Genomic DNA, 13,533 nt, shown 5'->3' on the forward strand with positions numbered 1-13,533 from the left:
CGGGTCAGGTAGAGGCTCCTCGGATAGCAGTTTTGGGCCATTGCCACATAGAGCTGGGGCGGGCAGGGAGGTTTAGTTATGGGATGAAAGAAATGGTGTAGCTGGGACTCTGACCACGGGGTGCCGCGGTCGCAGTGTCCGCCAGTTACCTCCTGCACATCCACCTTGATACCCATTGCAGTTGCGAGGCTAGACAGTAGAGTTCCATGTTCGGGACTGCGAGGCCCCCACTGCTTGTGGGCGCATATAGCTTACTTAACACTATGCGTGGCCTGCCTTTATTCCAGATCAGGTCTCGAAGAATGCCTTCCAGGCTGCGAAGAAGACCAACAGGGACGTACACGGGGAGATTTGAAAATAATATAGCAGCCTCCGTAAGATAATCATTTTAGTTAAAGTGCTGTGACCCATTACAGTCAAGGGCAACGTTTTCCAAAAGCGCACCTGCGCTTTGATTGCTGTTATGGCTCTCACAAGGTTGCCATCTAATACATCTGTAAATGTAGATGCCTAAGTATCTAAACATAGTGGAGTGCCAGGCCAGACTGGATCCATTAATACTGACGTCCGTTTCGGCCACCGTGTCAGTAAAAGAGTAGATGCCAGACTTTGCCCAATTCACTCTAAGACATGACATATGTTCAAATTATCGGAAAATGTCTGCTATGACCGGTATTGCCTGTAGGTCTCTGATGTACAAGAGCAGATTATCTGCATAGAGTGATACCACGTGTGCCGTCGCCTAGCGATATGCCCCAATCATCTCCGCTAGCTCTAAGTAACACCACCAAGGGCTCCATCGCCAGGGAGCAGGGGAGATAGCGGACAGCCCTGCCGTGTCCCTCTTTTAACTCTCAAGGTGTCAGACCCGTACTGTGGGGCACTGATAAAGAAGACTCACCATGTGGATGTAGCTTTCTCCTAAATTGTTTTTGCGTAGTACCGCCGCGATATAAGGCCATTCCAGAGAGTCAAAGGCCTTCTCCAGATCAAGCACTAGGCATCCGGAATGTGGCCAGACATTCGGGGCATAAGCGTGCACACAGAACAGCCTGCGTATGTTGAGGGATGTGCTCCTAGCCGGTACAAAGCCACTCTGATCAGGATGAATTAAAGTCTTCACTAATGGGGCCAAACATTTGGCTAGCACCGATGCGAATATTTTGTAATCAGTATTAAGGAGCGCTAGTGGGCTGTAAGAGGCAGGAAGTTGCGGGTTGTGACCCGGCTTAAGCAAAGAAATCAGGTTTGCCTTGTTTTGTGTGGGTGGGAGCGAGGAGTCCTCTATGGCTTTGGCATATAGATGCAAGAGTGTCGGTAGCAAGATATTGGAGTACGCTTTACAGAATTCCCCCGGCAAGCAGTCAGGTCCCGGAGACTTGCCGTTAGACAAGGAAAAAATGCTGTCTCTGATTTCCTCTTGCAAGAAGAGAGCGTGTGGCAGAGCGAGGTCCGCCAGAAAATTCGGAACCTCAAGGGGCATAACCTGCGTGCGGGACTTATACAGCTCATCATAATGGGATACGAATTCATCATGAATGACTTTCTGGGTGTATACCAGAACCCTTTGCGCTGTGCATAAGGATGTGACCAGAGGGGACAATAGCTCCTGCCGGATTAGCCACAAGAGGAGCTTGCCCGCCTTATCGCCCTGGCGATGGGTCCTTTCAGAGTGTGCTGCATAATTTATACAGTGTAATATGTCTAGCAGGCGGGAGTGCTCCTCATGTGTGCTTGACAATGCATCTACAGCATCTCCAGTCTCCTCCTGTTCAACCTCAGTCAACCGTTGCTCCACTCACAACAAATCACCCTCCAATTGCTTACGCATGCCTGACTGTGTATGTAAACTTTGGCCCTGCACCACCACCTTAAAGGCGTCCCATTCAATTTGGAGCGTAGAGGTCGGTCCTGCATTATCTTCAAAATATTGTGCAACAGCAGTGGCTAGCGAGTCACGGAAAGGCGAGTCTAGTACGCCATCAGGCTGCAGCCGCCAAGTCGGGATCAGGGATCGAGTGTGGTCCCATTTGAGGTCTAAAGTGTGGGGGTTGTGGTCAGAGTGTGTACGTCCCAGATAGTGCGTGGAGGTGGCATGTGGTAGCAAAGTAGTAGAGACCAGGAAGCGATCCAGATGCACATACAGTCGGTGAGCCCCTGAATAATAAGAGTATATATTATCTGTCGGGTGTTGGTGTCTCCGAGAATCTGTCAGGTTTCATTGCCCCGCCCAGTCATTCAGTGCTTTCATGGCGTGAATCGTGACTGTCCCCAATTCTCTTGCAATGAGCCTCTTGCCAATGCATAAAGGAGGATCCTCGGAATGCTGGTGGAAAGTCTGGGTTCCCAATTATTGGAGTTTGAGGGGAAACGTGCGTAGAGAGCTGGCGCTAAACTTGCACCTTATCCCACACCCCCATTGTTGCTCGGACAGGGGATATGTAAACCCCTGGTTTCCGGGATAGCTTGGGTAGTCAAGGAATCTTCCAGAAACCGACTGGTCAATGAAAAACCAATACTTTTCAGTACGTGGTCTAGCCCATTTTACCAGGTATCTGAGTTGAGCCGCTTGACGGTATCACACCAGGTGGCATATAACAAGTACACCTTCTGTTTGAGCGAGGTATAGATGTCTCTTCCCAATACGGACCCTTTTTCCAAGCATATAGGAGTCATCAATGAGTTGCTGCAGTTTGCCAGGATTATTGGGGGGGGGGTGGAAGAGCTTGCATGATGTAGAGGTTCTTGGGCAACAGGGTCATCTTGACCGCCGCAAGTTGTTCCAGTAAGGAAAGCATGTTGCCTTTCCATGCTGTAAGATCAGACCCGGTATTAGCGAGAAGCATGGCATAGTTAGTGTCAACTGTACATCTGTCATGGAATGGATTTGCAAGCCCTGGTATTTAACCCTGTGTGCCGCCCATGGAAAGGGGAAAATAAGTTTAAGCTTGACTGGATTAGTCTTGGGAATGGTAAGGTTGAGGGCCCAAGATTTTTGTAAACCAATCTTAAAACTCTGATGCTTGCCCAAATACATCCATCTCAAGCATTAACAAAGGTAGGGATATGAATGGGTGTGCAACTGTAATCAAGACACTGTAAGCATAGAGAGCAAACTTGTGTTCCTCACCCCCCTCACCATTGGTATGCCAGATATGTGAGGGTTTAATCGTATTGGCTCTGCAAATGGCTCCATGTAAAGGGCAAATAATAATGGAGACAGGGGGCATCCTTGTGGAGTGCCCCTTGCTACGTCGAAAGGTTGTGACATCATCCCATTTACCCTGACTGTATCTCTGGGACCTGCATAGCTACACCAATGATGAAACCATGTACTGAATTTAGCTAGTAACACCTGAAGGTACGTCCAGTGCACACAACTGAACGCCTTCTCTGCGTCAATACATAATAGAAGGGCAGGTAGTCAGGAGTGTCGTGTTTTGTCCAGGAGATGGCAGATGCATTTAGCATTGCCACTGCATCCCCTTTCGGGTATAAACCCAGGTTGATCAGGTCAATGTCTTGCATGTAAGGGGTAAGGCGGAAAGTCAGGATGTTGGTAAAGATGTTGCCGTCCTTTAACAGCGAGATGGGAAGGCATGAGGAGCAGTGCTTTGGATCTTTACCAGGTTTGGGAGAGACTGTTATGGTTTCCAATTTCATGGTGTCGGTAAGTGTGCCTATGGTACTGAAAGATTTATACTGTTGGACCAGCAGAGGGGCAAAGGCTTTATAAAACTCATTAGTGTATCCATCATGGCCAGGTGCTTTGCCCAATAGTAGGTGTTTAATGGCCAGAAGGACCTCAAAAGGATGGATCTGTTTGTCTAGTTTCGATGCCTCGTCATGAGGGAGAAGGGACAGCTGTGTTTTTGAAAAGTAGCTTTCAGCATTGTTCGATTCAAGTGTGTCAGCCATGTACAAGGACGAGTAAAAATGCATCGCAATTTGGTTGTCATGTCACACCCTAATATCAGTTCAGTCATCCATAGTGTAGGGTTTGAGCCCGGAGCTAGTGGGCCAATAAACGGCCCGCTCTTTTACCCCATGTATAATATTTCTGCTTTCTGCGTAACAGGATATACTCTGCCCTGTCCATATCCAGAGCTTTCAGTTGTCTGCGAGCCGCTGTAAGCTTGTATTGCACACAGAGTGAACCTGTACGCTTATGCTGCTCCTCTAAGTCTCTTATGATGCCCTCTAATTGAGCTTGCTTGTTCCCTCTGTCCCTGTTACATAGGGCAACAATAGATATAAAGCAGCACCGCCCGGAGAACTGACTTCAACATATCCCACAATAAGGCAATAGGGGCACCAGGTGTATCATTGGTAGCCATTGGAGTCGCAGGTCAGTCATTTTTGGTTAAGAAGCAGCCATGTACAACAATAAGGGACTAAGCCAGGTAAAGACAGTGTAATGATAATGGGTGAGTGATTAGAGAGTGCAGCTACTCCAATTTCTACCGCTGAGGTGGGCATAGTAAGGCGTGGAGAGGTCAGGAAGAGATCTATCCTTGCTTATGTCTGGTGTGCTGCTGATATGTTTTATAGTCTTGGCAGGGAAGGCCAATGTAATACTCTTAACTCACCTGTAGAATATAAGGGGAAAAGACAACATTCACTAAATAGCCAAGTAAGGCTTATTTACTGTTCTATCTCCAATCCTGGAATATGTTGGAAAGAGTTTAAAGTGCCAAGAATAAAAAAAAAAAAAGATTGAATTATTGCAATTGTACAGCCAGAAGTGCTGCTCCAAGAGTGCTGTGCAAGGTTAAAAACAGGAATACAATTTTGAAAAGATTCTCCATTATATTATGAAGGTTAATCAGGTCCACACATTTTGGTCACTTTGGGAGATGTGTAACTCCCAGGGTACATGGCTAAGCATTTCACTTGCTGGGCACAAAAATTCACAACTAGGTTTGAAAAGAAGGAAAGGGCATAAACACACTGGAAAAACACAAATTAGGTTTCTGAACAAATTACATCACTTAAGAATGTGTAATGGCTCACCTTCTCAGAATCAAGTTGCTGGAGTCTTGCAACATATAGGGGCAGGTGATTAGGATAAGCCTCCTTCAGTTCATTATATAGGTCACTGGTATCTAACCTAGACAAACGTAATTGACAAAATAAAAAGTTATGCTAACAGAAGCAGCACCATACAAGTGGTCATGCGTATTCACGAAATGCCTGCATCTTACACACAATGTTATGCTCAGTTAATACTCTTAATCCAGAAGAACATTAATATTTCAATCTTATCAATTAAAGAGCAAGTCCAGGAGGTGTGCAATACACATGCCATCGACCTCACTTCAAAATTAAAAATGTAACAAGTGAGCATTATGAAGATGCTTTGAACAAAAACTGGAAAGTTGGTAGGGAAAACTGAAAAAAAGCAGATAACCACAGGTGTTGCTATTTGGCTTAGTAACAGATCCTTACTTTTATAGCCAAATCCATTACATTTTTCAACTCATTGGGAATGTATACTCTAAAGCTTGTGTATATTGTATAGTCTGCATAAGGCACACTGGATGGCCCTCAAATGTATTGCATAGCTGACAAAAGTGGACAGGTTTCCTGAAGTGTCTTGAAAAACTACAGTGAATGTTTCCATGTACATATCATATACATTAAGGACACAACTTAACAGTGCATTTTTTAAAAGCCCCAAGCCCATAACTTACAGATCACTGTTAAATGCAAGATCAGAATATGTATTGCATCAAGAGTGCCTGTGTCTTTAATCATAGACACACTGCCTAGGAAAGATAACTCTGTAAAATAGACAAACTGTTAGTGCTGTGGGAAATATGGAGAGATAATTGAATTACACAGTTACTCTATGTGCACTTCACAACTTCATCTATGGCTTTCCCCTTTAACATGTATTTGGTTAAATGGGATAACAGGGTCAACGTTCACAGCTAGTCTGAAGGTAAGATGACATGAGCCCTTTCCACATTGGAAGAACTAAGTATAGGATACATTTCGAAGCCAACACTTGACCTGACTGAAAGCAAAACAACAGCGTAATAAGTTAGTAAATCTAATATAGGTCTTCATCCCTTACATTAACAAACATAAGTTCTTATATAAGCCGTATGAAAGTACTATGAAGTACTCACATTTGCAATTACTAACAATTCCAGGACTGAATTTGAATTTATTGTACAGTTAATTAAAACTCACAATATAAAAAAGACAAAACATTAAACGTAGAGGTTAAAATTGTGTACAGCCTTATCTTTTTACAATTACATTTAAAAGTGGTTAACTCTTAAGTTAAAAAGTCGCATCGAAGACAATTTCACTGTCTGTGCAATCCATATCGAGGGTAATAAAGTGCTTGTGCTTCAGAGTGCTGGTCTTGATATTAGCTGACCTGATTCTAGACGGGCTGCCTCTGTGATTGACAAAGGTGTCTTAGCTGTGTGCTATACTTCCTGCACCTATTTTATAAGTCCTTAAGTCTGCTAGCCACTATGTCAAAGTACTTTGTTAATCAGCAGTTTAGCTGAGTTACCTCTGGATTGAAACACAGCTTCACAGCTTGCCTGAAGCTTCTTATTCCTTTTTCATTAAATTTTAATCGTAGTAGGGCACACCTTATGTCCACTGGGGAAATCTACTTGCTATGGCAAGTCAGATTTTATCAGGGTGAGCTATATTTAGGGTCTACTCACCCATTCTGGCAAGCTGACAAATAATAGACATGCTGTACACTCAGGAAGTGAAGGAGCAATAAATATGCCTTTACATTTTGTTTTTAACTTGTCACATTTACTATGTTCAGAGGGCAGAAGTCGGTATATGTCTTCTTACAATTACTTTTATTTCTTTGACATCAAGTTTCCGTGATTTTCTAAGGCGAACTGTCTAACGTGCTGTACAAAGAGTGTGAAATGAAAAGCTGTGAGGTGCAAGTTTCTTTTTCTAGCACACATTTAAACAGCTAATAGGTGAACTTTAAAAATATTTCAGAATATATTTAGTTATTAAAGCCCATTTTGTGTGATGAAAAATCTATTTTATGGGGAGGAAAACAAATCTGAAAACCTTACCGGTTGATGTGCAAATGATAATTGTGTTTGCAGAAAACCAATTTTCAGATTACGGTTTTGAATATGCTACTTACCAGTATGCATCTGTTCTTGGCATGTAGGGCTGCTGACATTCATATCTATTAAGAAAAGGGGGTGGTGATGAACAGAGTGTCTGAATTAAGCAGACCACTCTTACCCAGTCCAAAGATCAGGGCATCCATCACCGTTATTTAGCTCACTGCCCCATCCCAGATCAGAACCTGGCTATATGCAAATTAGTCTGTCCCTGGCCCAGTGCATCATGGGAACAGGGCAGACCAAACTACCAAGCCAATTCTTCACCAGCAAGGAGACAAGCTACCGGGGACCGGTTTCTGGCATTTCAGCCTCGTCAGCCCGGCTTGCTTGAATCCTGATGGAGCAGTGAGCAAGGGACTCATGTCTGAGTATACCCTGCCACACCTATAGTGGCCAAAAACGATTCAGAAAAGGGGGTGGTGATGAACAGAGTGTCTGAATTAAGCAGACCACTCTTACCCAGTCCAAAGATCAGGGCTTGAGCCATCACCGTTATTTGGCTCACTGCCCCATCCCAGATCAGAACCTGGCTATATGCAAATTAGTCTGTCCCTGGCCCAGTGCATCATGGGAACAGGGCAGACCAAACTACCAAGCCAATTCTTCACCAGAAAGGAGACAAGCTACCGGGGACCGGTTTCTGGCATTTCAGCCTCGTCTGCCCGGCTTGCTTGAATCCTGATGGAGCAGTGAGCAAGGGACTCATGTCTGAGTATACCCTGCCACACCTATAGTGGCCAAAAACGATTCAGAAGTTCTGAGCTGGGATGGTGCAGTGAGCTAAAAAACGGTGATGGATCAAGCCCTGATCCTTGGACTGGGTAAGAGTGGTCTGCTTAATTCAGGCACTCTGTTCATCACCACCCCCTTTTCTGAATCATTTTGTCCACCATAAGCGTGGAAGGGTATACTCAGATGTGAGTCCCTTGCTCATTGCACCATCAGGATTCAAGCAAGCCGGGCCGACGACGCCTGAAATGGCAGAAACCGGTCCCCGGAAGCTTGTTTCCTTCCCAGTATAAGAATTGGCTTGGTAGTTTGGTTTGCCCTGTTCCCATCATGCACTGGGACAGGAACAGACTAATTTGCATATAGCCAAGTTCTGAGCTGGGATGGTGCAGTGAGCTAAAAAACGGTGATGGATCAAGCCCTGATCTTTGGACTGGGTAAGAGTGGTCTGCTTAATTCAGGCACTCTGTTCATCACCACCCCCTTTTCTGAATCATTTTGTCCACCATAAGCGTGGAAGGGTATACTCAGATGTGAGTCCCTTGCTCATTGCACCATCAGGATTCAAGCAAGCCGGGCCGACGACGCCTGAAATGGCAGAAACCGGTCCCCGGAAGCTTGTTTCCTTCCCAGTATAAGAATTGGTTTGGTAGTTTGGTTTGCCCTGTTCCCATCATGCACTGGGACAGGAACAGACTAATTTGCATATAGCCAAGTTCTGAGCTGGGATGGTGCAGTGAGCTAAAAAACGGTGATGGATCAAGCCCTGATCTTTGGACTGGGTAAGAGTGGTCTGCTTAATTCAGGCACTCTGTTCATCACCACCCTCTTTTCTGAATCAGACATTCATATCTATAGCATAGATCGCCGCCTAGTGTTGGGTCCGGATGATTGCACCTTGTTGTCCTGGAAGAGTCTTCGAAGTATCACGAGATAGGTGGCTCCTCCCCTGGACTACAGTGCGCATGGGCATCGACTCCATCCTTAGATTGTTTTTAGCCATTGTGGCAAAGATGGAGTGCAATAGTGTAAACGATGACCATGTGTAAGAGTATGTGTAAGAATAAGAAGTCTGCAACCGCTACGGGCGCCGGGGAGGAGGGCGGGCGATATGAATGTCAGCAGCCCTACATGCCAAGAACAGATGCATAAAAAACCCATAACATAACATACTGGTAAGTAGCATATTCAGTTCGAGGCATGTGGGCTGCTGAATTCATATCTATAGCATAGAATACATAGCAGTCCCCCCACTAACGGCGGCTGCCCATGCCAGTTGCAGAAGCCTGAAAAAGTGTTCGAAGAACAGCCTGCCCTACAGCTGCCTGCTGCTTGGAATGGACGTCTACACAGTAATGCTTAGTGAAGGTATGTGGTGTAGACCATGTGGCTGCTCTACATATGTCTTCCAAAGAAATATTGCCTAGGAACGCCATGGAGGCCCCCAACTTGCGAGTGGAGTGGGCCCTGGGGGGGACCGTTAAAGTGCGCTTAGCCATGTGATAGCAAATCTGAATGCACTTAACGATCCATCTGGCAATACCTGCTTTGGAAATGGGGTTGCCTTTGTGCTGGGCTGAGAAGGCAACAAAGAGCTGTTGTGTTTTTCTGAAATATTTTGTTCTGTCAATATAGTACATCAGCGCTCTTTTGACATCAAGAGTGTGGAGCATTCTTTCAGCTACAGTTTCTGGGTTTGGAAAGAATGCGGGCAGTTCAATGGTTTGATTGATATGAAACTGCGACACCACCTTTGGAAGAAACTTAGGGTTAGTGCGCAGCACAATCCTGTTGGGATGAATTTGAATAAATGGCTCTTGGACAGTGAGCGCCTGCAGCTCACTGACTCGCCGTAGAGAAGTGATGGCAATGAGAAAAGCCACTTTCCATGTCAAGAATTGAATCTCACAGGAATGGAGAGGCTCAAAAGGTGGGCCCATCAACCTGGTGAGGACCACGTTGAGGTTCCACACAGGAGCTGGCAGGGTCCTGGGAGGGATGACGCGCTTTAGGCCTTCCAGGAAGGCCTTAACGGCCGGCACTCTGTAAACAGAGAGATGCTGCCTGTTTTGGAGATAAGCCGCTATGGCGGATAAGTGTATCCGAATGGAAGCATATGCCAGATTGCATTTGTAGAGATGTAACAAATAGCAGATGATATCTGGAATGGATGCATCTAGCGGGTTGATATTGTGGGTAGTACAGTAAATGACAAACCGCTTCCATTTAGCTGCATAGCAAGCTCGGGTAGTGGGCTTTCTAGCCTCCCGGATGATGTCCATGCATTCAGGAGGCAGATTAAGGTAGCCAAACTCTAAGACTTCAGGAGCCAGATCGCCAGGTTGAGCTGTTGCGGATCTGGATGCTGAATGTCGCCATGGTTCTGCGTCAAAAGCCCCGGTGTGAGGCGCAGCCTTTGATGCGGCACCACGGAGAGTTCTAGAAACGTGGTGTTCCATGGTTGGCGTGCCCACGTTGGAGCAACCAGGATGAGCGTCATCGAGTGTTGTTTGAGTTTCCTTGCCACCAGTGGGATGAGAGGCGCTGGTGGAAAAGCGTACGCAAATCTGCCTGACCAGTTCATCCATATCGCATTGCCCTGCGACTGTGGGTGAGGGAACCTGGCGGCAAAGCTTTGGCATTTTGCGTTTTCCTTTGTGGCAAACAGGTCTATCCCTGGATGACCCCACTGCTGGAAGTACGGGCGGAGTACTGATGGATGTATCTCCCACTCGTGCATTTGGTGGCTGTACCTGCTGAGCAGATCCGCCATTTGATTGTCTTTGCCCGGGAGGTGTTCCGCCATGAGGAAGATGTTCCTCTGAATGGCCCACTTCCACATGCTCTGAGCCAGATGAGACAACTGTGGAGAGTGTGTACCTCCCTGCTTTTGGATGTAGTACATGGCTGTCATGTTGTCCGTCCGGATCAACGCGACTTTGTTGCACAGATGTACTTTGAAGGACTTGAGTGCCATGAAGATTGCCATCAGTTCTAGGTAGTTGATGTGCATCTTCTGTTGCTGCGTTGTCCACAGTCCCTGCACCGTGTAGTGGAGCACATGAGCTCCCCACCCTTGGAGAGATGCGTCCGTCGTCAGGATAATCTGTGGCACAGGCTCTTGAAACGGTCGGCCCTTGCAAAGGTTGTGTGGATTCCACCAATGCAGAGAGCTGTATGCCCGACCGGTCACCAACACTAGGTCTTTCAACTGCCCGTGAGCCCGATTCCACTGACGTGCCAAGCACTCTTGGAGCGGACGCATATGGAGCCTTGCGTGTGGGACAATGAAGATGCAGGAGGCCATCATGCCTATCAACTGCATGAACACTCTTGCAGGCAGTGAGTGTTGAGGTCTGAACTGTAGGATTAGCGACTGCATGTTGCTTATCCTCGCTGGGTTCGGCTGAGCCGTAGCCGCCAACGTGTCTATCGTCGCGCCTAAATACTGCCGCATATGCGCTGGCTGAAGGTGCGACTTCGGATAGTTGAGTGAAAACCCCAGACTGTGAAGAAGGTGAATGGTGTGGGACATGTCGGCCGCGCACTGCTGGGCCGACTTTGCTTGAACAAGCCAGTCGTCCAGGTAAGGGTAGACATGGACGTTCTGTCTCCTGAGGTGCGCCGCCACTGTCGCAGGACATTTGGTAAATACTCTGGGGGCTGTGGTCACCCCGATAGGAAGGACTTTGAATTGGTAATGCTTGTCTTGAATGGTGAACCTGAGGTATTTCCTGTGGGAGGGGTGGAGTGGGATGTGAAAGTAGGCATCCTTGAGGTCTAAGGTCGCGAGAAAGTCCCCTTTGTTCAGCAGTGGAAGAACCTGTTACAGTGTTAGCATGTGGAAATGTTCTGAGAGGATGTACCGGTTTAGGTGCCGTAGGTCTAGAATCGGTCGGAGTGTGCCGTCCTTTTTCGGGATTAAGTAGTACAGGGAATATACCCCTGTGCCTTCTTCCTCCACCGTCACGAGCTCTATCGCGCCCTTTTGCAGCATGGCCAGAAGCTCCTGCTGCAATAAGTGCAAATGCTCTTGTGACATAGGACGTTGCTTTGGGGGCATGTTGGGTGGAGTGTCTGTCAGCTCTAAACAATAGCCGAACTGGATAAGTTGCTTGACCCACCTGTCCATGGTGATGGAGTACCACACTGACAGGAACCGCTGGAGTCTCCTCCCGACAGGTGTTGGGTGGTCGGGGGGCAGTGACAGGGAGTCACTGCTTGTTGGTGGCAGAGGAACGGGAACTGTTGTTGCCTCTGCCCTTTGAGCTGTTGCCCCGGTATCCACCTCTACTCTGTTTGGGGTAGGATGACTGCGCCCCACTTTTGTTGAACTGCGACTGCTGTGACATATGGCCTCTGGTAACACCCCGATTGCCTGAGCGACGAAAAGTGTTCCCACGAAACTGCTGTGACTGTAGAGCCCCCATGGACTTGGCAGTCTCAGTATCTTTTTTCATTTTTTCCAGTGTGGTGTCGACTTCAGAACCAAACAGCCTGTCGGGGTTGACTGGTTGGTTGAGGATGGTTGTCTGTATTTCGGGCTTGAACCCGGAAATTCGGAGCCAAGCCTGTCTCCTGAGCATCACGCTAGTATTGATTGCCCTAGCCGCTGTATCAGCAACGTCAAGGGCGCACTTGATAGCAGCATTGGAAATGAGTTTGCCCTCTTGTATAAGCATCTCAGCCCCTTCCTTGTATTGGTCTGGCAGGTGTTGCAACAGGGTCTCTAGGGTGTCATAATGTGCCCTGTCGTATCTGGCCAACAGCGCCTGTGTGTTTGAAATGCGCCAGATGTTGGCCGCCTGTGCTGCTACCCTCTTCCCGGACGCCTCTAGCACTTTTGACTCTTTGTCCGGGGGAGGAGCTTCACCCGTGGTTTGAGAGTTAGCTCGTTTGCGAGCATTAGAGACCACCAAAGAGTCCAGCGGCAGTTGGCCCCTTATATACGTTGGATCGCCAGGTGCCGGTCTGTATTTTTTCTCAATCTGAGGGTTAACAACCCTAGCCCTCGTGGGTTCCTTAAAAATGTCCGCAGCATGCCTTAGGACCCCCTTTAGCATGGGAAGAGTTTTCACAGTTTTTTCCGCAGTGGAGAAAGTGTCAAAAAGGAAATCAGCATCCACAGGGTCAGCATGCATATCCACATCATGGTTCTTAGCTGCCCGTTCTATCAAAGCATGAAATGCTGTGGAATCCTCGGTGGGAGACGTCTTGATGTTGAACACCTGAGGGTCAAGGGCTGCCTGCTGATCCCCCTGATCACCTGTGTCCACCCACGAGTCCTGTTGCTCATCAGGCTCAGTGTGGGCTGGGAAATTATACTCCTCATCCTGCTGCTCCCCATCGTCTCCATCTGAATAGGTGGGTGATGGCGTTGCCCCCCTTGCAGGGTGCTGAATGCTGGGTTCGACCATCACAGGAGTATCATCTTCAGGCCTTTTGCGTTTCAGGGGAATCCTGAAGGCCTCCAAAGGCTGTGACGCCGTAATCTTCCTCTTCAGAAGCGTTAGCTTCCTGGTATCGGCGTCGATGTACTGCTCCGACTGCTCCGACAAAGAGTGTTGCGGACGCGTGAAACCCCCAGCAGGGGGAGTCGACTTGGACCTCTCCGGGTCCTTTGGCACCGGTCGCGGTGCAAAGGCCTTCGGCGCCACCTTAGGTGGTAGCGTGA

The 13,533-nt window shown here is 47.5% G+C and overlaps 1 protein-coding gene across 2 annotated transcripts in view; it reads right to left on the reverse strand.

The window, feature by feature from the left end:
- The window catches only part of TPP2 (tripeptidyl peptidase 2), a 596,335-nt gene that overhangs the window by 75,999 nt on the left and 506,803 nt on the right, over positions 1-13,533 (reverse strand). For both annotated transcript variants that reach the window (XM_078658083.1, XM_078658084.1), the window contains one exon: positions 5,014-5,110. In XM_078658083.1, the coding sequence (XP_078514209.1) occupies positions 5,014-5,110 (97 nt within the window). The remainder of the gene's footprint in view (positions 1-5,013; positions 5,111-13,533) is intronic.

Source organism: Lissotriton helveticus, chromosome 8 (genome assembly GCF_964261635.1).
Source record: "Lissotriton helveticus chromosome 8, aLisHel1.1, whole genome shotgun sequence".
Classification (NCBI taxonomy): Eukaryota; Metazoa; Chordata; class Amphibia; order Caudata; family Salamandridae; genus Lissotriton; species Lissotriton helveticus.